The 27,093-nt window shown below is 35.3% G+C and overlaps 1 protein-coding gene across 2 annotated transcripts in view; it reads right to left on the bottom strand.

The window, feature by feature from the left end:
• Positions 1-27,093, bottom strand: part of TLK1 (tousled like kinase 1) — a 68,492-nt gene that overhangs the window by 8,034 nt on the left and 33,365 nt on the right. For both annotated transcript variants that reach the window (XM_017835606.1, XM_017835616.1), the window contains exons 4-17: positions 25,558-25,633; positions 22,982-23,028; positions 22,534-22,620; positions 21,338-21,427; positions 20,410-20,502; positions 19,082-19,192; positions 17,224-17,360; positions 15,788-15,976; positions 9,000-9,066; positions 5,299-5,396; positions 2,156-2,237; positions 1,787-1,878; positions 1,611-1,700; positions 928-1,097 (exon numbers count right to left, since the gene is read on the bottom strand). In XM_017835606.1, the coding sequence (XP_017691095.1) occupies positions 928-1,097; positions 1,611-1,700; positions 1,787-1,878; positions 2,156-2,237; positions 5,299-5,396; positions 9,000-9,066; positions 15,788-15,976; positions 17,224-17,360; positions 19,082-19,192; positions 20,410-20,502; positions 21,338-21,427; positions 22,534-22,620; positions 22,982-23,028; positions 25,558-25,633 (1,429 nt within the window). The remainder of the gene's footprint in view (positions 1-927; positions 1,098-1,610; positions 1,701-1,786; positions 1,879-2,155; positions 2,238-5,298; positions 5,397-8,999; positions 9,067-15,787; positions 15,977-17,223; positions 17,361-19,081; positions 19,193-20,409; positions 20,503-21,337; positions 21,428-22,533; positions 22,621-22,981; positions 23,029-25,557; positions 25,634-27,093) is intronic.

The following is a 27,093-nucleotide window of genomic DNA, read 5'->3' as shown; positions in this document are numbered from 1 at the left end:
ATGAACTGAAATGGCACTCTCAGCTGGGAGCTGGCTGGTCAGCAAAGAAACACCAAAATATAGTGACGAGACACCAAAATGCAGCATTATACCAGTTACCGTGAAGTTTCACTCTTTTTCTGCCAGAACGAATCCTATACTACATGTTTCAGGGCTTGCACATGCCACAGAATTGTGGCAAGAAATTGCTGTGATACTACAAATCTTATTCCATGTTTTAAAGTTGTACAATAATTTCTTGATTTAACAGTTATTTGAAGAGACTAAGAATACATTCTGTACAATTCCATAAGACAAGAGAAACTTGTATGAACAATTTATTACACAGCACTAAGCAAACAGCCTGGCACTAAGAGTTACTTTACAAACCCCACACTTGGAATTGCAGCAGACTAAAGCACAGGAAGAATACAAGCATCATTCATGCAAGGTGGTAAAACAAAGGCCATGGAATCAAGACAGAATACATTGTTTATAACAATGTTTATTATTCATTGTAAAGAAAACCTTCTGTAAAGTCCTCTTTTGGAGTGCTTATGCTGGGATGCTGAAAGTGACTGATTACCTATTTCAATCCTTCACAAGTTAAGAAAAACATATCGGAAAAATTATTTACATATCAGCATTGAGTCAACTAATGATCTTATCTGTTTATACTGCTAAGTATCAATGCATGTATCTATTACCTATATGATTTTTTCCTAAAAATTCAAATCAAAATAATGCAAAGTAGAAAAGTTATAACAATCACTTTCCACAGAAAAGGCAGATCACTCTGACAATGAAACTAGAAAAGTACACACTTTTTTCCATTGTTTACAATAACCCTGACACACAAGACAATTTTGGTCTTTTGAGGCATGAATTACAAACAAAATAAAGGATAAAAAATAAATTACATTTTCAATCGTAACATTTCTCACTTACCTGGTTTAAGATCATAGTGTATAATAGGGGGCTTGATCTCATTGAGATACCGTAGTGCATTTACTATTTGCATTACAATGGACCTAGCTTCTTTCTCTGACATCAACTTATGTTGCTTGAGATAGAAATCCAAGTCATTGCCTTCACAGTATTCTAACACCGTGCAAAACCTAGAGCAGAATTCAAAGAGACAAAATTAAATAACGTATCACACTGCATAATTAGAAACAGACATGACAACCTAGTTCCATACTGACAAGTTTAAGAATGGCTGCCTGAATATTAAACTATATGAATTAAATTGTTCATAGAACATGATGTAACTATCAGTTTATGAAAAGTGACATAAATCAGAACATTCATACTCACTAAAAGAGCAAACGCACCCATGTTGGTGAGAGGTTAAGTCAAAAAAACCCCTCTATTTTTAGCAGACACATTTCTCAAAAGAAAACCACCCTAACTATCCCTGAAGATGTGACACATTTCATGCGAAGAGGTGCAGGACAGTCACCAGGGGCTACACTTAGGCCAGTAATGCTCTTGATGTCGTTTAGTCTTGGAAACTTGCCTAAGATATGGCAGCCTTTCGAAGCTGCCCTGCAGCAGCTCTTGCTCTGCCCAAAACCATTACAACACCGTATGTTCCTTGCACCCTAAAATCCTGGCTAAGTTTTACTTACGTATCTGTATCCAGGGAGAAGTAGTCATACAGTTTAACTATTCGGGGGTGATCCAGTTCTTTGTGTATTCTATACTCTCTGCAGGCATGTCTGAAAGAAGATGGATACATTAACCTTCCACAATCAATAAAATGCTATTAAGCTTAACATATGAAGCGTAAGTCATTAATATTTACTTGTGGTAGTTTTCTTTTTTTTCATCCCTCCAGCTTTTGTTAAGCTGGTGAATCTTCACAGCAGCATATCTTTGTTCATAAAGATCAAAAGCCTAAAAAAGAAACACACAATTATGGGAAAGTTATAATGAAAGGTGATAAAAGCAACATCCAATAAAGAGAGGGAAAAAACTGGCATGCAATTCACGAGTCTATTGACAAGTCTATTGTAATGACACCTACCACTCCACAGGTTAATCGAAGTTTGCTCAACCAGTGTTTAAAGAGTACACCACATTACAATCCTACTTATTTAAATCCCTTTCCATCCCCCAAAAATTAAATGTACATGGTTCAAACACCAGATTTATCAGGCTCAAAAAACTCTACCTTGTATACTTCACTGAAGCCACCTCGGCCAAGTAAATGGAGTAACAAATACCGTTCATTCAATGTGGGGTGATCTTTAAATCTTGAAAGAAAAAAAATCTGTTTAATTCTATTTAAGGTACACAAAGAGAATACACAATGTAAATCTTTTAGTATTATTTATCAAATGGAGTTTTCTTTTTACAAGCTACATATAATATGCTAAGCAACATTACACCATGTGAAACCCTATGGCACAACTACAGAACATGATGAATTTCAGTACCTTTTGACTATTTAGTGTACAAATGCTATCACAACACCATCACCGAAACATGTTAAGAAAAGCATGCTTAAACATGTGATATAAGGGGTCTCTCTTCGTTGTGCCAATTTTTAGAGAAGTCTCACACTTCACCCTTCTAGAACAGACAAGAAGGATATTCTTTCAGTTTCACACAAAACATGACCAGGCCTGTTCCTCTCTCTTTTTCACAAAATAAGATTTTATATAACACTAAGAAGTTAAATCAGAAACAGTGATACAGGGGAAAACACACCAAAAGACTGAATATCTGCTCACACTCTAGGCAAAAGCAAAAAGAAAACACTCCTTCCAAACACAAAATGATGCTGCAGGACAGAGTAAAAGGACCATACTCTCTTTCCTGAAATATGCAGAAGACAAAATATATCCTCCCATCCAATCAGGAGGAAGAGAGGTGAATACTCATCACGTTTTTAGTACAATAATGAGACAACTATACTCATGAATCTAGGGCAAGCTGCCAGTTACATTCCATAGAAAACTTTAAGAGGGGGTTTAAGGCTAGTCTGTCAACAGGTCATCCCATCCTTCCATATTCCCTACAGTTTTGGAGGTATGGTCACAGGTAGTCAAGTATTTGAGGGCTGACGCATATTCTTGCTTACTATGCCCCTTTTAGACATAAAGTTTTCCTTTTCATTCACTATGAAGATACATATTTCAATGCTAAAAATTTTTTAAAAACCCATTAACAGTTACTAACACATTCAGTGTAGAAGAGAGAACAAATTTTGAGGTAGCATCATTAGGCAACTGATGTCATGTGACCAGTAGTCCAATTCTTTAAAATCACACAACAAATTTAGATTCATATTTTCTTGGTCCTTCTATTACACATGTGCCTCTAGTAGGGCCAGTCTTGTGAATCTTACCACTTTCCCTCTCCACTGCTGCTTTTGTTACTCTGTGTGGCTCTCCATGGCTAAGAACCTGCACCCCAACATCACATGGGCTCCAAACCCAGACAGGGAAGCCCTAACCTGCACTCTCAACTTCTCCTGTTACCCCAGTGCAGTTGTAGACATGGAGGTTTACCCATACATAGATGGATTTGCTGCTGGAATAAGAAAATAGGTTTAGCTTTACACCACAGCTGGAATCTGAAAACTCAGCAGGATTTGAGCCAGAACCTTACAGCTGCTTTGCCTCAGAACCCTCTCCCTTACCAAACAGCCAGATTGCCAAGACATGTCAGGAAAGACAGCAGGGGCAACACACCTAAATTACTTCTCCATTGCTTCTCTCTTCTATGGAATGACTGCGAACTGTGGCTTGGCCACTTTGTAAATACTTCTCTAAACCCCCACAAAACCATGAAAACACAGTTTAAAGCTTTTTGTTCTGGACCATAAAATGTGTCAACAGTGACTACAGACAGTGAGCAGTGAAGCTGCAGTATCCTGCTTGTCCATCTCCTGTAACTGTTTTCAACTGTGACTGCAATTTGGACATTCTTTCCCCCACACAGGCAACATTTACACAATCAAAGCCTGTCATTTTTCTGTGCTATTTATTACCAATTGTTGAAGGATCCTTTTTAAAAAATAAAATCCCTTCTTCTAATGCAAACATTGAAGATTTAAAAAAAGTTGTCATTTAACCTGCTTGTTTACTTGTTGTAGGACACTTACTTTAAAAAGATTCTGCCATCAATGTGTAAGCATCAACACCCATGACTTTTCATATCCAAAACACAACACTAGTTTAGACACAAATTAGCACTAAAGTCACACGGTAACAAAAAATTTCTGTATTACTGAAGGGTAGGTACAGGGACCATCAGAACAGTTAAGCAAAATTTCACATCTAGTTCTTTCAGTGTTTTAGTGTATATATAATTCTATTGTGTATAAAAAGTAAAAAATAAAATAAAATCCGGAAGGCTTAAGGCTACTGTTTCATTTACATTTCCTAGTGTAGAAGGCAAGAAGTCCAGTCCCATCATGTCCTTCCCCCTGGCTCATTCCACCCTTGCACTGCCCTCTCTCCTCATGGCAGCATAAACATTTTTGCAACTGGGGCAGAGAACTAGACCAAGCAATTGATCCAGGGTTAAAATTAATTCAGAAAAATATTGACCACAGGAGCTGGTTTTAACTTGGATCAATTTCCAGTATCTGTTCAGTAAAGAAATGCCATCGCAAGCACAGAAAAAGGGCTAAGTAGGCAGGGAGAGGCAGAATCAGTTCCTTTTAAACAACAGGGCCAGCTGAAAGTGTGGGTGAAAATGAAGTGTTAGTGCCTGTATTCATCATCATGGAAAACAGACTTAATTTTTTAAGTTTAATTATTACTTTCAAATCTACACAGTAATAGTTAATATTAAATAACAGTTTAACATTATGATACACTGCTATCCAAGGTAAAGTAGAGTAACATTTAAAGTAATATGGCTTTTTCCTGCTAGGTACCTGTACCTAGTAGGAATGAAATTACAGTGCCATAAAACCAAAACTAATTTTAACTGCTGCACAAAATCGAAGCAAACTTCCCTGCCATTTTCTTGCATTATTGTCAGCTAAGTGAATTGCACTAGGTTCTCTTACAAGTATTTTTTTTACCCTAGTGATATGGTGTAGCAAGTTTTAGCTCTCCACTATAAGCTGTGTATATATATATATATATATATGTTATTTCTTGCATATTCAACAAAACCATTAATAACTTTACCAAATTATAAGTAATTCTAATATTTTAAGTTTAAATTAAGTTGTTGTTTAAAATATGTATATAAACACAGAGAACCACAAAAAATTATGAACAAGTCTCCTCTGTAAAGTGTAATTTTAGAGCATTATTTTAAAAACAGACATGCAAAATTCAGACAGTATCTTACTGTGAATTATCTTCATTATTTATTCTTTTCAGTTCTCTTATGTGAAGATTCCTAACTCTTTCCAAACGTTCAAGTTCTGCTTGTATTTCAGCTTCCTCCTGCAAATGGAAAGAAGGAAATATAAAAGCTCATTTACTCCCCATTTGAAAAGGGTATTTTTACCCCTGCATCAATACTAGTGGTGATGAAGGAACATTACATCACAAAACCCTGCTGAACTAGAAGAAAGCATTGCTTTTCTCTTAAAGCTAGAAAAATTCAGAAAGCTAAGGCAAAAGCCTGTTTCAAGGAACCTTTCTGTTCATGAACCCACAGGTAATGAGATGTTCACAGTTTTGTTCTGCACTGTAGGGATGCTATCTGAAATAAGAGGTAGCTGGGTTTTGTACCTCAGCCAAGGAGATAAATTATCTGGGAAGCGGTCTGAAACTGATGTCCAAAAAAGAAAAAATTGAGATATGTGCAGTTACTGATTTTGTACAAACCAACATATCAAGAAAAGACATTTAAAATATTTTGAGGCTAAAGTTCAAATCAAGGAAAAGAAGAAAAGAGTACATCATTACAGCAGAAATCTTCTTAAGGTGCTGCTACAAGACAGGAAAACCAATCTAATTTAAAAAGATTTTCCCATTTGTATCTTATTAAAATAACAAATGCAGAATGTATGTTGCCTAAGATTTAAGTGCAATTTCAAAAGAAGCATATCAGGTAGAAGGCACATTCCTTAACTAATTTCAGCACTTAATTTTATCTCATCTTTATGCTACGTATCAGAGAACAACAAAATAATGTTTTATTCAGATTCTCTAAAAAAGAAAAGAATTCATGATGTCTAATTTGTGGAAATCTATGTATCTATACTCAAACTGAAAAATATACTTCATACACTGTAGTTATTATAGATTTCAGAGTCAGTGCCTCTAGAACTTGAAAGTCTGAAGAAAGGGGAGACAAAATTCATTCGTATCAGAAAGCTTGTAATTATGGAATTATTTTATCTGAAAAGGAAAATAAAAAGGCCTGGCATCTGATACATATTTTTTTTAGTAGCAGTGCCCCTCATCATCTCTTGTGATTTTGGCACAGTCTCTTGCACAGCCACATGGTAAATCAAACCAGAATACTGATCAATCTTTTCTTTAAAAGAAAAAAAAAAAAGGGAGAAAAAAAATAGAAAAAAGACACTACCATCACAAAAAAATACATATTTTCTCTTTGAAAGAAGCTAGATCAGTTCCCTAACAGAATTTATTCTGTGACTGTACAACTTGGTAGTGCTGGTAAAAGCAACAGGGCAACAAGTCATAGCACTAGGGGATGGAGGCAGAAGTCAGCAGGGTAGAGAGAAAATGGCATAAAGCTAGTATTTTCAAACATTGTATATCATAAACTCATACTCTGAAACAACAACTGCATTTGATAATTTAAACCACACATTAAATGACCACATATCCAATGAGTTAAGGAGTCCAAACTAGATGATTTCAGTGGATATCCTGAAACCCTCCCCACACACCATGGAAAAAACTCTCATCCAAAAACAAGACATGAGATGAACCTTCATTCAGAAAATGAAATAAAATTCCTAATAATTTAAAAGTTGGACTAAGTAGTTCTAATCTGCTAGCAGATCTGGGTGGACCATTTGTTCTTCCTAAAATATGATGTCAAGAATTAGGTTTTTTTTCCTGTTTATACAACGTTATACTCTTTTTTTTATATTTAGATGCTTCCCTGCAGTTCTGTGTTAAATATCCTGAAATGACAGGCAGTTCCTCATAACCCTTCATAAAGAATTCTAGTCCTTCTCCCCACAACAATGGCCACACACTTATACACACACAATTGTCTATGTTCTTCCCAAAGGCTGACAAAAAAAAAAATCCATCAGTTATGCCTCTTTTGGACTTTTTTGTTCATATATTATGCAATTCAGTGGTTCTCAAAATGTGGTTCATAGGCCAATGTTAGTCCAAAGAGAACTGGCTGGTTGCATTGTTTCCAGCTGTTATTTAGGACACTCAGGCTGTGAATACCTTTAAGCAAGAATGAACCAGCTTAGCTGCCTCAGGTCACTGCTATATAAAAGGAAGTGAGAAAACAAGAGCCTCTCTCCAGGACCAAAGCCACTAGCTGGAAAAGAATTTCCTGGGTAGCAGAAGGAAAAGAAAACTGGTGGTGGCAGCATGTACAGGGCACCAAAAATAAGAGCACCAGGAAAGCATCTGGAGAATGAAAAGGAAGAGGAGCAGAGAGCAAAACAGCATATGCTGAGGGAAGGAAGGAAAAAACGTAACTAGCAAAGAAGCACCAAGAAAGAAATGCAGCCACATAAAAAGAAGGTAATAAAATTGTTTTCCTTAGTTAATGACAAAATCTGTATCACACATAAGAATTAAGATGCAAGAATGTATTTTTATTATTATTTTCAGATATACTCAAACATAATTTGCTAAGAAGTAAAATGGCTTCCCCTCTGGCATTCAGTCAAGGAATTTTCTTCTTATGCAAAGTACTCCAGAACTGATGCTCAAGGTGAAACTGAAATTCCAGAATTAAACAACTATCTAACAGCTTCCTTCATCTACCATTTCAAATTTCCATTAGACTTCAAAAAAGTTAAAGCATGGGAAAAAACCTACAGAATTTCATGTGAAGCTGGTACTATTTCTAAAGCATTAACAATGACGAACTATGAGGGCAGTCTACTTCACTAGTGCCAACAAGTTACATGCAGATTCTCTACTGCAGATTCAAGTATTTTCTTGTCATACTCTTTAAAAACAGTAACAGCATTCTCACAGGGCCCAGTTCAGTTTACTAGAGTAGGATTTATAGGAGGTGTCTTGTACATTTGATGAGAACAGGCCCAAAACAGACTCTTGCAACATTTCAAGGGGAAAAACACTATGACCTGTCTTGACTGAACAACTCAAGTACTACGCAGCACATATAGGTACTTTTCTTTCACTCTTGTTGAGGTATTTCTGTCTGCTTCAACTGTCATTCCTCTTTACAAATTAATCCTCAAAGGCTTTGCTTGAATGAGCAATAGTTTGTTCATATCATAATTATCTCACTACACAGATTTATTAGAACGATGGGCTTCAAGAAAAGTTTTTTCAAAAGTTAAATACTGGAGTAAAATATCTGACTGCAAAAATAATTTAAGATACAGAGAAAAGATTTTCTGTAAAAGTAGGAAAATTATATTCTCTTGTGATAGGTAATATGCTAACTGACAACAACTGAAGTGGATATTGCAAATGATGAAAACATTACATTCATTCAAAAATACAATGCTTTGTAAATTGAATGTTTTTAAAAGTCAAAAAAACTAACATAAAATCTCCATATATCAAACTTTGCTGACTCCTCTTCCTTAGTTCTGAAACAAGAGCTCAGGAAGTAGGAAGGGAAGAGCAGTATTGGTGGTGTCATCACTGTTACCAACTGCTTTAAGGATTTAAGGAATCAGTACAGTGTTACACTGGATGGACTCACTACTACTCTCCTCTCAGTTTTTATGGTAAGTTGCACAAACAAAAAGAAAAAGAAAACTAAACCCACTATTAGGCATAAAGCTGTACAGCAATTGTAGTATTAGAGTTTCTGATCAGACAGCTCTCAACAAGCCCTCTCCTTATTCTGGTAGTACTGGTTTTTATGGTTTTAGTCATGATCAAAAAAACCCATACCTTTTTGAGATGTCCTAATCGAAGTTTGAAAATTTCTTCCTGTTCATGATACTCAGCTAGAGTCAAACTGAAAAACAAAACAATCATGTAATTAAAGCTTTTATATGGTGGCAAACAAAACAATAGCATTCTTACTTAAATACTACAGTATATACAGTATCTTATATTATTTAGTACCACAATACTAGAAGTACATTTTTTAATCATCTGAACATCTTGGTTTGTAATTTCAGGGCCAAAACATACTTAAAAAATGCCTCTCTGTCTGGTATTCTGGAATATTAATTGCCTCTCCCACTGGATCTGTTCTCTCAGATAGCCTGTAAGACTACCTAGGTGCATCCTGAATAATATCAGTGGTCCCTCACTGTCCATAGACTCGCTAGGACATGAAGTCAGTTATCATGCAGAGGATCTAAACTGTTCATAAAGATTAGTAACTAAGAAGGCTGCGAACTGACTGCAGGCAGGATCCATCGCATGAACAAAAAAGACACAGAAGACAAACGACCAAAGAAAAGAAACCAAAGAGACTTAAGTTCCAGATTAGAAATCATCCACACATGAGAAAGAAAAACAGGGGATGGGGAAGGAGAAAGAGGTATGGCCTCCTTGAAAGGGTTCACACAAATCCCTACAAACAAATTAAAATTAAACTTTTTATTGTTTTGCCTATATTTAATATTTTTTGCATGATGCAAAGCTAAAAGTAATAGTATAATATATTCTCACAAAGTTCATATTTCAGTGAGTTCAATTACCAACTGGAAAGATAATTACCCAAGGTGTTTAGAAGGCTAGAGATGCTGTTCATATTGCAAGTCTAAGGACTAGAATGTCTTAACTACTGGGAAACCAGTAGTTTCCCCAGAGGTAAGCAAATGCTAACTTCAATAAAATTCACAGAAATCTAATAGACTATAAGACTTCTTCCTCCCTTTTAAACTTCAAGTTCACCATAGTTTTCAGAATTCTAACTCCTGTATTTACTGGGTCTCAAAAGCTGTTAGTAAAGGAGTGCATCTTTTTAGAATAAAAACTGGTGGTCTTGAAGCTTTCAGAGAGACCTTCCCATTCCTGATATTATAAATACTGAATTTTGCTGCCCATTTTCTAATTTGACCAGGATAGAAGACTGATTCAACCAAATATCAGTAAAATTACTGGGTTCTTTTTTGACCACAGCATCTGTATTTTCAAGAAACTAGAAATTTCTTCACAAGACTGCATTTATTTCATCAACCTTCTGGGTCTGTAATGTATAGAAAAAACTCAGATCAGATGACAAAAGCACCCATCATCACATCCTGTCAGAATCCAAGAAGGAAGCCATACTTTCTTTTACAAAGCATCATACAAAGTTACCCTGCTTTTTTTTTTTTCCTACCGGGAATCAAAGCAGTCTTGTATTCCAGTTAATAGACATTCCCAAACACTCTGAAGGCAATAGTGTGAGGAAATTTGCCTCTCCAAGAAAGGCAAAAGGTCTCTTAGTACCAGATTTTGGTACCTATAATTTATGTTCTTTTTATAGTAAATTAAACTAAATGTGAAATGGAGTGTCTCAACAGCTAGGAAAGCTGGCAATGCATTTTCTGTGTAGTCCAAGCAACAGCAAGAAACCTAAGAAAGAAATGCTCTAATTCCTGCTTTAATACACCTGCTAGAACTATCCAAGAGAGCAACAAGCCCACGCTAGACAACTTACAGCAACATCTCTGACACCTTTTCAATTCTTCTGTTAAAACAGCAAACTACTCTAACACGGATTAAGTTCTCAGTTAAGAAAGACAAAGGATCAATGTCAATGTGTACAAAGTTGAATACTGTTCTTTCCAGATTATTGTCAGCAGTATAAATTACAGGTTTGTGCATTTCCAGAAACACAGTTTGTCTTTCTCAGGAAAAAGTGCATGCATTTAGGTGACTTAGCAAAACACATTGAAAAGGCAAAGTTTATTACACAACTTACCAGAATTTTCAATGAGCACTGAGAGCCCTAAAACCATAGATCCCCTTAAAAACTAATGCAACATAGAAAATAATGTTCCTATTTATAAAACCTCAGATATTCACACAGTTATGATAAAGTGCCTAGACAGCTCTAGCAAGTATTGCTTTTCAAAAAGTTCTGAAACAGCCCTCTTGAGCACAGAGCACAAGTTAGAGGTCATACTGAAAACATTAAGATTCAAAGTCACCCTTTCCATGTTTCTATGCTATATCCCAATAAATGACTGTTTTCCATTTTTCTATTTCCTTACAAATCTAACTCTATTAGAGGCACAGCATGATTCACAGCAATCTGCAACTGTCTTTACTGACCACCACATTTTGGAGGAAGGCATATAAAAACACTGAACTGTACACAGACAGTCACTTTCGATTTTGTTCATTTAGTTATGAAAAACAAGACTTTATTCCCTCATATTCAGAAACATTTACTGTTTTTTTAGGTTTATTATTATTTTTATCTATAAAGATACTGTAGTTTATATTAAAATAGCACACAACAAATAGCAGTAAAGCAATGAAAGTGTCTATGCTGTGTTTTCTGGCTAGAGGCTACCAGCCCACTGCACAGTCTGAAAACATCCTAGCAAGCAAGAGACTGCTTCCCATCAGTCCACCACTTTCTACCTGCATCCACTCACCACACATTTTGCAGGATGGTGGCATGCTGGGGACACGTTCTGAAAACAGAATCAAAGAAACATGGAATGGTCTGGTTTGGAAGGGATCCTCTAGTTCCAACCGCCATGTCATGGGCAGTGATGCCACCTACTAGATCAAGTTGCTCAGGCCCCATCCAAGTCACTCACAAAACACCATCATTTCCCTCAGAAGGCGTTGCTCCTCCGTCACCTGAGACACACAGGTCTCATCAGATAAGGAGGGAGAAAGGTTGAGGAGCACAGGGGAGGGATGTCAACCAGAAACAGTTGCTGCTGCTGCTGCCATCTTAAGTTGGACAGTCAGGCCTGAGGCTAATCTGAAGAGCACTGGGGAAGGGCAGCTGGGAAGAGGTTGCATGGATTAATGTGGCAACAATCTGGTCCTGACCATGTATCTTTTCTTCTCGAAATTACTGTGCAATTGTATTTTAATTGTCTGCAGCCAAATAAACTCTAAAACACATGCAATGAATTCCTGAAATTCCCAAAAGCGCACTGGACATACTCTGTGTATGTAGTATCATTTTCCTGTGATGGGTAGGGCCATGATGTGCCACTTTTCCTTGTTGCTGGAAGAAAGAGAACCACTTTCCTGGCCTGAAAGGTTTGATTATCACCAATTCAAACTTTTTTTTTTTCAAATTAGCAAAGGTTTTGACACAATATGCATGGGTAGACATAAGTAGTCTTCTTTTCACTTTTTCCTCACAAGTTCAGACAAAACCTTCTTCTATGACCAAAACACTCTTACTAGTGGGTACAGACAAGACAAAAAACCAAATTGGCTAAGTGTTCCTTGGTTTTCACGATAATCAACCCTGGTACATTTACAAGCATCTCTTCTCCTAGTTGGAATATCATTCTGGATACACGGGCACAGCAGAATGCAGCCATGCTCCCAAACAGTCATATACACATCCAATACAAGTTTTTGGCCTCAATTTCTGAAGCTCATTTTTTCTGGTCCAACGTTATTCTCGCTCTAGTTCCCCAAGTTTCTACAAGGATGAACAAATACTGACCAAGTCAAAACCTTTCACGATGTCTTTTCACCCATTGTTTCCATGTTTGCCTTAGAAAGAAACTGCCCCAGGAAAGGAGCTGTCTTTACTTGTCCAGTAAAGCCCAGACACATTGTTGGCACTTCAGCCTGAAAAAGTTTCTGAAAATATTTTTATTTGTTCTATACAGAACAGAATGCTCCCTCTAAATGATGCATTTGTTCAGCTACAGTAACAAACTCTGCCAGCTCTCTCTTGTTCTCCTATTCCGAATTGCATGCAGGGACAAGGATGCATGCAGGCTACCATTGAGGAACTGGGAAGCATTGGAAGAGGTGACTGGGAAGTGAATACAACTGAAACGGCTGAAGCTGCAGAGGAAGGACTAGCATTATAATCTCACAGACTCATCTCTCATGTCTCCAAAGAAATTGGAATAGTTTTCAAACAAGACTTTTTCCAGGGCTAAGGAGGCAACCTCTATTTCAAATAAATGTTTTTTCTTTAAATAAATTTCAATTTATTCTTTTCATGTAAGACTAATAAAATTACTTTGCTCAGTAGAAAACTCTCAAAATTGAAACTACTTTTTAGTTTTGGCTTAGGCCACAAAAGGCGAAAAAATTATGGAAAACCAGAACAGTGTTTAGACTCATCTGTTGCATGTTACTTAAAACACCAACCCACACTCACAAGATACTGGCAAGATGGCCACTTTTATACCAGTAACTTGGCTTTTACATGTGCATCAGAGACTACAGTATATTCAGCTAAACTAAAACAATTCCCTTATTAGGAATGCCTCAGGCAACACCTCCAGTCTGTTTCAAAATAGTTGACACCTGTTTTCAGAAAAAGCTTCAATACTGCTGATTGTTACAAAGCCATAAATCATTTTGTCAATACCAGAAGCTGGAGACATTTTCTAAAGCAAACACTGCAGTGGTAATGACACCTGTTGGTAACAACCTCTAGCAAGTTGTTTGTATGTTTAAAATAGACCTGTCTGATCACTTGTATATATGTTGTACTGATTTAATACTAGTTTAGTTCATTAATCTCAAGCAGCTCTGCATTTCCTCATGCTTCATATAAACAGAACCTTTTCCATTTGGCTATACCAATTAAGATCACTATGAAGTAATGATAAGCACAATGTGATAAGCACAACGTAACAGGAGAGAATCACATACAGCAGATGACAAATCTACTCTAAAATGGAAGTGCACAATTAATGTTTTGCCAAGATACTCAAAACATTTAATTCTGTACTGAGAAGCAGAGAGGAGTCAACACATAATATTAGTATACAAAGTTATAACAAATCCCAAATTGAAACATTAAAGGAAAGGCCTAAGAGCATAATGTAGCTAAATGATTCTGTGATCCCAAGATGTATTACAGATCTTCTCAAAGGTCTGAAACAAAATTTTTAAGCTTATCATACAGGGAAGTAAATCTGATATCTGGATTATATAATGATCAAATTAGGATACTTAAAAGGCGCAACGGTTTGATTTAATAACTGCTTACACTTATGCTAGTATTGGATACAAAAGGGCAATTTTGATTGTTCTCTTGGCAATTCCATAACCAGCACGCATTTTCATGTGCCACTTAACATGCAACAGGTTAAGCCAAATGAAATGAAAATTTGAAGTGTCTTTAGTAAATTGGAAACGATTTAACACTGTGTAACACCACAAAATATTCTGAAGTTTATTATCAGGAATTCATCTTGTCCTAAACATCTCCTCTGTATTTTTTCCCAAATTTATATTTTATCACCTCTCAAAGCAGCAGTAAGATTATGGGAATTTAACTGGCCAAAAGCTGGCAAATAAAGAGTTCTGTAATTTGCCAGGTATTTCCCATTACTTAAATGTTACTTCTAATAACAGGAGGGATTACATTCAAATTAACATGACAGTAATATTTACCATACTATTCAGAAGTATTAATTATGGTCTAAGAAGAAACACAGGCATTAAGCAGTACTGAAGAATCACACTGAGCAATGGCCCTTCAGCTCTCTGCCAAAACACAGGACTAACACTAACCAAGACTTGCTTACATTGCCAGCCTTACTACTGCATTTTCATATTTTTGTCACAGCAAAATAACTTCACAATGTGAAATTTAAGAACGATGCATTATGCAAAACACATGCAGCTGTCTTCAACTCGATGGTCCAAACGTATCTATTTTGCAAATCTAACCAGAATAATTTATAGACCCCCCACCCTTGGAGATATGAATTACTACCTCCACAAGTAAAGGTGACAGGTGACCACACGTGGCTTACTTCTGCAAAGTAACACAGTTACTAACAATTTGTTAGTCTTTTTAATCCTAGTTACTTACTCTTTATTTAAAAACAAACTAGGAACAGATACACTATCAGCTGCAGCCTCTTAGCATCAAGGTAATAACAAGTATCTTCAAGCAGCAACTTCATAAAATATTAAAATTAAATGTCAAGAACACATTTCTGTGTCTTGAATTATACTACTCCTGCCCACAGGAAAAAAATATCCCTTGAAAAAAGAGAGTTCTCTAATAGCTCTCAATTTTTATGTTTCAATGACAAAACATTTCAACACTGTCAATATGTGAAATGGGATCAGTAACTTCTGACAGCTGGTCTCAGGATCTAGCATTCAGAAGGTGGTTTTTCCATATGTTTTCAGACACATCTTCAAATATTAAAGGCCAAAAAAAGCTTTTCTTGTCAACTAAATACTATTACATGGAAAAAAATGATCTCTAACTGAAGGAGAAGCTCTTAAACCAACGTGGAAAAGTTCAAAAGGTATCAGTGACATTATAAGAGAAGGCAGCCAGGATAAGGACACTTCTAGATCAGGAAAACATAAGGAACGTTGCATAAACACAGAATGGTCCTTTCTCTGATGACTTTACCAAAAATAAATTGTGCAATTGTACAACAACTTCATAGACAGTGGTGCAAATTTCCCTAACATCAGCAAGTCCTCAGTGAGAATATAGCTGCTGAATATACTGAGTGTCTTTTTATGCTGTTATTTGAATAGAACCACACAGACAATATCTGAGAATTTATGTAAAAGACTGATTGAAATGTTAAACTTACAGCTGTGGTAAATTGGGTCTAACAAAGGGATCGTTTTCTGCCCCATTCACAGCTTTATTTTTCCTCTGCTTGGGTTCAGAATTGGCAGATGGTGCCTGAGAATTATTTGTAGTTGGAGGCTTTCGCTTGGCCAGGAGCTTTCTTTGCCTTTCAATGTCTTCCCTTTGTTGATTCACCCATTCTTGCTGCCTGTAAACCCGAAAAAAAGCTTTATTAAAGTTTGATCCATTTGCATTTTTTAAAGAACTATCTTTTTAACTGGTAAGGCATTTAGAAATTTTAGAAAACTTACTGTATGTGTGAAAATGTTTCCTAGGAAAAAGAACACCGGTGTTCTTCATGAGGTGGAAACATTTTGCTAAAGTTATGGCACAATTTACTTTTTAAATATGTGGTGGTTTGTTTTGGGTTGTTTTGTTGTGTTTTTGAAAGTGTTACACATCACTTCTGCACTAGTAATAGAAAAAAAAATATATCTGAGCTAGTAGATACCTTCTTTTATACCATCAAAAAACCCCATAACAGAATCAATAGAGATTACACCTGATTTTTATAGCCCAAATACTGAATTTGATCGGTTGCCAAATAAGTTATCAGTTTGGTTGTATGACAATTACAGCTTTTATGCAAAACTCACCTACAGTCTCTGTTTTTAAGATTGTTTTATAAAAACAATGCCCTAAGCAATCACGTAATGCTAAGACTACATGCTGCCCTTCAAAAACTGAAATCTTGGTGAATTACCTTTTAAACACCTCTCTCTATATCTATCTATACCTCCAAAGATTGAATCAAATTCATTACCAAATAACACCTTTTGAAGTACTGTGTAATTATTTTACCACCATCTCCAACTGCCTCCCAGAGCCCTTTCCCTTGGCTCTTTCTCTGCTGAAATACCTGCTGCAGCATCTCTTTTCCAGGTGGTTGCTCTCCCCCATCCACTTGCACTAAACCCTATCCGAGGCTGCCAGATTTGTCACTCCTCCTTCGTGGCACTGAGGAGCAGCAGGATGCCTCAAAAAACTGCTACTGTGATGATGCAGCACATGTAAGTGACCAATGAGAACTTCACAGACCTCATCCGCCCCGATGACCACCAGTGATACATGCTTAGCTTCCTGAAAAATCACTGATTAGTTTTATAGCTCTTTCTATGAGATGAGATGAATAATTACGTGCTACTTATTTACTACATTCACGCTTTTCTAAGGATAGTTAAAACTAAGTGAAACCAAACTGTCTTTCAAAGACACTCAGCCTTTGTATTCCCTCAGTTGACTAATGGAGTTCTGTACTGTATTCTCAGTCTTCAAAAGGCAAAGCAAAACACAACATATGAAAAGCTGCTCCAATCCTAGAACATTAGTAATAAAAAAATCCACTAGAGGGAACTAACAATTAGTGAGAATTTTAAGAACATAGCATTGACTAACTTCACAAGATTTTGAAATGCAAAGCCATCTGTCCACTGTTCAGTAAATGAAGCACCATGACGAACTGTTGTAAAATGCCCCAGGCGTAATCTGTCTTGCATGCTCTTCTCTCTGCTTGCCAGCTTCTCCTGTGTGCTCTAAGAAAACAACAACAACAACAAATTCATATTTAGTAACACTAAAGTGTTCACAAAGTCAATAAAACACTCAGGTTTTTTCCTCCAACAGCTTTCTAAAGCAGGGATAAAAGGAGAGTAAATGAAAATATCTTGTAGTATTTTACTCCATTTACTTCAATTTCTACAGAACTCAAACTCTGCAGTTGTCAGAATCAGTACTAAGGACGATTTATGCACCAAAAAAAAAATCAATCTGAGTTTGGCTCGGTTTTCCTATAAAGTTCACTGCTCTCCATAATTAACAGTTTATTTGTAAATACAGCAAAACTGATATAGAGCATCACCATTATAGAGGCATATAATTAAGATTCTGTCTATTATAAAAAATGAGCCAACTTAGATATCAGAAGGAGTGCACCTACTACACTTAGCCTGGAAACTTCCTTGACAGAGCATCTATGTTACTACTTGTACCGAGCTGACTTGGGTCAGGGACTTCTATGTGGGAATGCACTGTAGGTAGGCTTAACTGCAATCAGATATTCACTTGCAGTAAGAGAAGCAGATGCCCTTCTCAGAATCAGTCACTGATACCACAAGAATCCTTGGGATGTGACAAACAATTGAATCTGCCAAGTCTCCTTCAGTAGAGGAAGAAAAAGCACTGTGAACACCTGATGAAAGGAAACTCCTTTAATTGTTACAAATGCTTGCTTCATAAGAAATTTCTATGGCCCAAAATCACACATACACAAAAAAAGTCAGAAGTTGACAGAAAGAAGGATCTTTGTGCAGACTCCTAGAATGAGGAAGTGGCCTGCATGGCCTTTCACAACAAATGGCCCTTGTGATATTGTCAGTCTGAAGGTACCCACCTACTATCATGCTGAACAGATCTGATGCATCTTTTCCTTGCATTCCCCTCACGATGGAACTTAAAAGAACTGCAGTAATTTATTTGTGACATGTTAGTGAGGAAACTCTCCCTAATCTTCCAACAGCTCAGTTTGTGTCCTTGTATCTGACTGCAGCATCCAGCAACCAGCATTAGGGAAGAGACCTGGCTGTTCATCTTAAAACTTTTTTGTATCCTAATTTGTAATAAGCTGATTTTCTATTCACTTCTTCTTAATGTTTCTTTTTTTTTAATAAGATTATTTTAAAGAAGAGGGAGAGAAACAAGGTATCTTTGTCTTCTAAGAAACTGCTGCTAGTTGAAATATAATTGGCATTAAATTTCAAATAAACATTTCTTTCATAGTAGTATGAAGGTGAACAGTCACTTTCATTCCCTTGTTTCCATTAATTCTGAGCTAACATGGCATTTTACATCATAAATTATCTCAGCCACTTAAGTGTCTCACAAAGAGATTTTAATAGTCTCCTCTCCACAACAGATTAAGTTTAGAAATTCTTTAATCCATTGTGATCTTACAGTTTGTCCATGAAACTACATCACATACTAAATTCTTATCTTTTATGCTTTTCTATAGCCGAATTACTTATGATGGGAAAATCCTTAAATTAAAAAGGGCACATTTTGCATGATCTGAAAAAGGCTCAGCATTTTACTTTTCCTATTCAGGTTTATAAACACACTGCCAGATAGAGATCCATGGATAGTTTCATTCTCAAGAGACTAATGTAAAAAAGCTGAAGGGAAAATGAAGGAATCATATTGGAGTTCTAGAGCAATCTCCCAGTTTTTATCAAAAAGATTTTAAAAGCAGTGAGCTTACCTTTTCAATTAGAAGCTTCTTGCTCATTGAAATACATTTGTTCAACCTTTCTTTATATTTTTCAAGTAGCTTTTGTTGTTCATCTATTTGTCTTCTAAGATCACAGTTAGCCTAACAGATACATACAAAATATGAAAAGATATATTGAAACACTATTTTTTTAATCAGCTCTCACAGAAAATAAAGGTATCTACCTTCACATGACTAAAGTAAGGAACGTGCATAAACATCTATCTACAAAAATTTCATTTCACAGATCTATCCCAATCTGTAGAAGGATGCTTTGCTTCCTTTTTTATTTCCTGTACACTGTCCTGCATTCTGTATTACAAAGCATTCAGCATACAAATAATACATAAAAGCTCTGAACCTATCTCTTTTCCAGCTCTCCAGTGATAAACTGTAAGTTTAATTTTAGCTCCAGATTCTTTACATCTGATTGCTGAAGTCATGCGAAATCCTAACATTTTTAATTTAAAAGGAAACAAAAACTTCACAATGATAAAAGTTTTAATCATCTGAGTGGGAAGTTTAACAAATTCCCTATGTTCCAATTATATTTAACTTATTACCTTAAAAATCCCACAGCAGTATTATTTTGATTAAAAGAAAATTTTAAAAAGTGTTTAGGGTTGTCTATCCCATACTGTTGAACATGTGTTCAAACAGTCCACATGTACCATTTCATAATATATGATTGCATGGGTTAATATTTGTATGCGTTCTACATAGGTGTGTACACATATAAACACTAAGCAGACTACAGCCTGTAAATACAGGTTTGTTTTGTATTTCATATTTCTATATCACCTCTCTAACACTTCTTCCAAGAGCACAAGCATTAAGATTTTTTTCCCCAAAAAGCTTAGAGCACAGTATAGCATAGTTTTCTTATAAAAAGTAGTTATTTATTGCCTGTAATAATTTGCATCACAATCATTTCCATTCTGAAACTGCCAACAGTTGTTCCATTGGTAACTGCTATTCTCAATTAGAACAACCAAAAAACACCTGTTAGGTGAAATTATAGTATGAACTCAAGGAATTAATCAACTGCTTGCTAACTGCATCAGCTTTCTTTGTACCTTCAGGAAGTCTATAAACATATTTACTCATTAACAAGTCATAGTAGAGCAGAAAAAACACCTTATACATTTCATTATACGGACTTCTCAGATTTAAGAAAAAATTTTACAGAAATAAAAAACTTGTTATACCTTTTAATTTAGGTAACCCTACAGTAATTAAAAAAAATTTTAAAATATTTGCCTCATATTCACTGTCTGTTGTTCTGCACAAATAACCTTTACCCCATGTCTAACACTTACCCTGAGTAAGTCATCTATACGACCTTCTTTCTTTTCCAAGTCTTCATTTTTATTACTTTCTAGTGCAGCTAATTTCAGCATTGTGAGATCAGTCTAAAAAGAACATTTTCAAATATTTATCCTTTCCTTTAACAACTACAGCATTATTTTTCTCGTGTTTGTTAGGCAGAGAAATAAACTAGTTTAAAACATTCAACAAGACCAGCACATCTTATTTTTATGCATTTTGGAAGTGTCATGGAAGGTTCTTATTCAAAACCGCTTTCCCTCTTCGTGAGGGCAACTGTGAACAGTTGGGACTAACCACTAACAGTATCAAAAGATTTAATTAATTGAGAAGTTATTGTTCATTAAAAAAGCATCTAAAACAGGGCAAGAACATAAACGTCAACTAATTACTTTAAATTCTCTATATTGGGTCAACAGGTAAAGTAACCTTGTTCTGACTAACATGTGAAAGATAGAACAGATCACAACAGAAATGGCAGAGAGGATAAAACAGCTGCTTTCAGCTTTTGAAAGTCATGTCAGAACTCTTTCTTGATCATTTTGATTACCACCTCATTTTTCTTCTTCAATGTCAGATTTTAAATGCAATATGACAATGGCAGCTGTCAATTCAAATAGTGCCTGAAAGAGCAGCCTCTACTTCTAAGATCACACAACAGCTAAAATCTACCAAATGACACGGTCATTTAAGTACATATGAAGTGCAATGCTGGAAGCCAAGCAGGCTCAGAATACAAAACAAATCAGAGAGATTTAAATTATGAGCTGTTGAACTTATTAGGAAAATGTTTCGGTAATTGTAAAAAGCAAAGTTTTTGAAAGGTTTTAAGAGTTTAGAAGTTAAAAGACAATGAAATAAACATAACTACCTTTTTTTTGTTTCTCTGGTCTGATAAGATAGCTCTACTCAAAAAGTTACCTGAGTAATTTTAATAGATAACTGCTTTGGTTGTGTGATAGGGTGGTCCCCGAAAGCTAATGAAGTAGGAGAAGGACTATTCTGTCGAACCTGAAAGGCATGAAAACAAAATATTTTAGATACAACTGTAATATTTAATTATGAACATAGCCTTGTTACAACTCGTGGCAGAAAAAATCCGGAAGAACAGAGAAACAAGGTATCTGTATTACACAAGCTACTACTTGCAGCACTGCATTGAGAGCTATTGCTATGCTGATATGTATCACTTGCAGTTCAGAAAGGATGCAATATATTCACTGAGAAAATTAGGATTGTCACTTTTGGGAAACAGACTGAAAGATTTAAGACAATACAAGACTGACATAAGGTGATGTCAGTCTTACACAGACTTATTTTTCTGATTCTGAGCTTTCACAACTCATGAATAATGTGAGTTATTTTCGGAGTGGTTATTTCCCGTGGGAGAACCAGAAAGGGGAAGCTAGTGCAGATCAGAACACAAATCCTGTTAATGAATATAGTTTGTGTGAATGAGATTTTTTTCAAGCCAAATTCCACAATCTGTATTACACTCCATACTGTTGGCAAGAACAAGAGGATGCCTGAAGTTGAAAGTACATGGAATAAAAGCTGAGGTCTACCATCAGAGAAAACAAATCTTTTCTGCAACTGGCAAAATTTGTTTGGCCATTTAGAATAACACGTGGGTACGCTGAGCACTGAAATTGTGCTTATGAGAAGGAAAAAAAATGAGTTAGCATGACCAACAAAGAGAATTTTAAAGGTAAATTAGGTATTCAATTATTTTTTTAAAATTATGATTTATCAAAAACTGAAATTTTAAAGTCCCAAGTTAGGGGTTCAGTTTCCTCACAAGTAAGAAAAAACCTCCTCTTTTTTGTGTGAGACTTATGAATAGATGTCATTATAATATTTAACATTATTCAACATTTTACATAATTACTTTGTATTTTAAAAAGATATTTAATAAAAACAAAGTCTCAGTGTTAACTGAAAAATTTAGTTTTAATACTTAGTAGTTTGATCCTTTTTTCTTTTTAATGTTTAAAGAATGAATGTTTTCCAAGGACTCCTTCCTTTGAAAACTCTTCCCTTGAATATAAACTATTTTCAATTATCCTGTTTTTAGACTATAAAATTATGTCCAGCAGTTATGAAGTTCACAAACTTACAGAAGAAGGAGCGGAATGTGAATTCTGAGGAGATCGGATTGCAGGAGGTACACCTCGCACTGGACTAGAGCCGTTTCCACCTTGGTACTGTAGAGTAGATATGGCCCTCCAATTAGTCAATCTTATCAAAATACATTATACATCTACTGAATGATACAGTTCATCTGTACACAGAATCTGTAAATCAGATTGTATTACTTTTATTAGTGTAGCCTTTAGTCATTTAAAGAAAAGCGTGAAATAAACTGGTTTTCATATTTTAGTTCAGGCTGCACCGAGACGACTGTGTCTCTACTTCAAGGTTTAATACTCAAGAACTTTATATAAAGAAAAAAAGTGTAATCTCTCAAGAGACCTGTTCATTACAAACAAAATTCTGTAGCATCCAGAAAAGCTAAAAGTAAATTTTAAAACCAAAGCAAATTTTACAAATACACAAAATCCTTACCTCAAAATAATCACTAATCTTGTGACCACGTCCCCCAATATTCTTTCCTGCAACAAATACATTAGAATGGATTAAGTAAACTACTTATAGAGGCGCCTTATATTTTTACATATAAAGCAATTATAGCAAAATCTTACCACTTGTTAGTTGGTTTTCTTTGATGTGGTAATATGTGATGTCCCTATGTAGGTAACTAAAGGATTGGTCACAACAAAGGGATTTGCGTATTCCATTCATTGAGAAATCAGATATTAAGTCACACTTCAATTCCTAAACCACCTTAGTGTAGACTTAGCAGTAACTCTAGACCTCCTCCAGATAACAGGAAACTCATCTCTTATCCTACAGATCAAACCTTTAGCTCTAACTCCCTCCCCTTTTCAAGCACTATCTCAAAGTCCACCCGCTTCCAGAATATTGAATTAACCAAGTCTACTAGCATTATATACTCTACTCGAGTTATTATTCCCAAATGTTCTGCCCAAAGATTTCCCTAAGTGCCAATAACAGTGTGGGCATCGATGATGACAAGTATTTCCAGTCCTCTTAACCTGATTAAGAATTGGGTAACTCACAGGGTTGACTAGGGAAATAAACACCAGAGAATGAGATCAGAATTTCCTTTATCTCAAACATTTTGACACTTCAGGAGCAGTAATTTGAATTATCTCTCTTCAACTTGAGGACCTGACTCATATGTGGCATTCCTACACCTTACCTGATGCACAAATGCTTTCTTTTATTTGGCCCTAGGATGACCAATAAATCTCAAGACTGTATTTGTCTCTAGTACAGGTGACGCTACCTATTAGGAGACACCTTGGAAACGGACTATTGTTCAAAGCTTTTTACTTTATAGAAAGAAATTTTTGCAATAAATTAGGAGACCATTGCCTACAGATCCAAAAATGTAATTCTGGACCTTTTAGCAAAGATTTTCAAGCTTTTCTACTGTTCCAGCCCTGATGAATTCCAGTCCAATGTGACTATATTGGCACTGCTGCATAACGCTCTGTCACTAAGAAATAACATGAAGAAACAGAAACATTTGTCAGTCCTGTCTGTGCAAAGACTTTTAACAGAAAAATTAGATAAAATAATTCAAAGACCTAAACAGTACACAGCTAACTTCTCCAGTAGTTACCCAGTTGGTGTATATACTGCTGCTACTTCCCTCCAGCCAGTTCTTTACCTACCCTATAATTCTGCTAGTGATTCCTGTCTTCATGTTTAATTCTCATGCATTGCTTTATCAAATTAAAATTTGCTTTCATGCAGATAAATGAGACAGACTGCACTCCTTTTCAGTACAGAAAAATCTATTTGATGTAATGTAACAGAACTCTGTACTGAAGAAATACATCAAATTATTTTGGCACAGCCAATTATGAATAGATTTACACTGATTTTATCCCACATTCCAATTACCTCCATCTTCTAAACAATACTTTTCTTCAACATTTATGGATTATTTTACACATTACAAAGTCAATATCCTGGCTATGCAATATACAAGAGATTGATCTCTTGTTTCTTTTTTTCAACACAATAGCAGTATTGCTGTGCTTGAACCGTACTGTACCACTCCAACAGGCTGCAGTTTCTTAGGCCAGTTCCTTGAGAACATTGCAGTGCAGACTATTTAGTTTCACTGCTGCTGACAGTAAAACAGTAATTATAAGACATTAAAATCATGTTTTCTAAGTTAAAAAGTTCCTGAAACTTCCATCATCTTTAATTTCAATCCTTATTAGTAACAGGAAGGATAGGCTATTAGAACAATGGAAATAGGAAATTTCATTCAGGTTCTTTGAACAAAGCAGGTGTCTACAAAGTAACACAAAGAAATCAATTTTAGTCAAACTACATAATTCTTCTGATAATAGCATGTTGCATGATGAAGACTTCCAGATATGGAGCCCATTGATATATATCTGAAGTGACATTTTCTAGCTCAGTTAGAATAAAACAAAAAAGCTAATACTGATATTATCAGAACTATTTCCTCTCCCCTTTGATGAATTTTTGTCTTGAGGTTCAATTTCCATCATTCCTCCCCCAAAAGTCACACTAAAGAGAGGAACAACAAAAATAAACTTTGTAAATATTAAATCAGAAATCAGTCTCATTCCTCTTTCCCCATCTCTCTAGACAACCACAGTGTTCCACAGAAAAGGAAGAATAAAACTCAATTTTTGTATATACCTGTAAAACAAGCAGTCAGATATTGTAATCTGTAACCCCTTTTTCCCCTTACCTACTGAAAAGAAATACAAACCACAAAAGTATTTTGCATGAGAAGAGCTGCTATAATTCTCAAAAAGAACACAGAGTTGTATCACAGCTGCAAGTTATAGACGCAGTAGCTCATGATTCTTTTGGGTTATTACCAGGTCAATTCATGTTTTACTTGCCCACCCCTTTCAGTGACAAACAGGAGGGGGAGGAGAATATGTAATTTATCATCCAAAACCTAACACCTGTCTTACACAAGCAAAAACACAGAATTTTTAAGGCTAACAGTCAAAACTTTGTTACATGCAATCATTATCTAAGTAATTTACAATTTAGTTTACCTTGGCTGCTTTCACTCTGAGTGTCTGCTTTTCTTTTTCTTCCTCTGGAAGGTTCTGACTGTTTCTTCTCTGGAGTCTACAAACAACAAAAAGAAAATGATGCAACAGCATTTCTATTTATTTATATTACTGTTATATTATTGCAAAATAAATTTAAATCCTCATTCATAAAACATGATTTCACAATTAAGCAGACATGCAATTTCAGATAGTAGTTAAAGTAGATAATATGATCTTTGGTCAATCAGGTAAGTACAAGCTAGAAGAGATATTTAAGAAAGTGCAAAATAATTCTTAAATTATTTCCCAAAAGGCAATTCCACATATTAACTTTTAAGCAATTATACCTTTTCATTCATTCCAGGGTTTATGAACACCTAATTTTGTTTCATTTATGACTACATTTTATCAAGATCTCCATATTTTAGTGTGGGTGTTTTAAAGCTTAATACTTAATAATCTGGTTTTTAAAGTTCTAGTGCTTCAATAGGAAGCCAATAATGTTGCACATTTTCAGAAGTGCAGAAAACATCTCCAAACTAATAAAAACTGTATAGATTTCTAGAATCTTCTTAGGATTAAAAAGAAAGAAAAAGAGGAAAAAATAGAGAACAATTGCTCAAAATTTTAATATCTATGCACTTGTAAAGTGTCATCCTCCCCTCCCCATTATATTTTTATCTCAAGTAAGTGTAAGAAAACCATCAATGATAAGTGAAAAAATACAAATCTGTTAATAATTCTAAAATAAATTTTTATATACAGTTGCCTAGAAATTACAATCAGCACGTACAACACAGATAACAAGAAAGGGCTGTGATCAGAAGCATCTCTAAATTATATTTGCTCTTCTTTGATCTGAGGATTCAAACCAGCTAGTCTCCCCAGTTTAAGTTAAATGATAAAAGCTGCTTTGGTTCAAGAAGAACATACTGCAGCTCTGTGTGTGTGTGTGTGTATTCAGTCTTCATGGTGCCTCATATGTAACTGGAGAAAGCACAGGAGCCATTTTAACATAAATAAATCAAAGGTCCCTAATATTTTAGACTAAACTTGAGATTAGTGATCAGATACTTCATTTTTTCATTATATGATCATTTTATCATTTTATTGTATGTCACTTTGTGCTCCAAATATGCTTTCTCAACACAGCAAATTATATCACAATTCAAATTTCAACCATCACTAAAAGCATTTCAAGGATGTTTCATTTCCAAAATCTTCAGGCGGATATCTTCTTATATAAATTTACTACAAATATTATAAAGTATTTATTTTGGCAAGAACCACTTTAAGCTACCTGTGATCCGTAGAAAATTGAGTCTATAAAAGAACCAGCAGAACAAGAAAGGTCTTTCTTACTTATACCACGTATTTAAGTTACAAGAGTTACGTGGATAGCTTCATAAAAACATCTTTGGAAGTTCTACAATTATAACTGCATTGTATTATAATTGTATTATCAGGCTACAAATTAAGTTCAAATTAAATACATTTGCATCTTTTCCAGTGCTATCATACATTAGCAAACTATAC

Source organism: Lepidothrix coronata, unplaced genomic scaffold, assembly GCF_001604755.1.
Source record: "Lepidothrix coronata isolate B3197 unplaced genomic scaffold, Lepidothrix_coronata-1.0 Scaffold7, whole genome shotgun sequence".
Taxonomy (NCBI): domain Eukaryota; kingdom Metazoa; phylum Chordata; class Aves; order Passeriformes; family Pipridae; genus Lepidothrix; species Lepidothrix coronata.
Note: the sequence above shows the minus strand (reverse complement) of the source record. Positions and strands in the feature narration are given on the sequence as shown.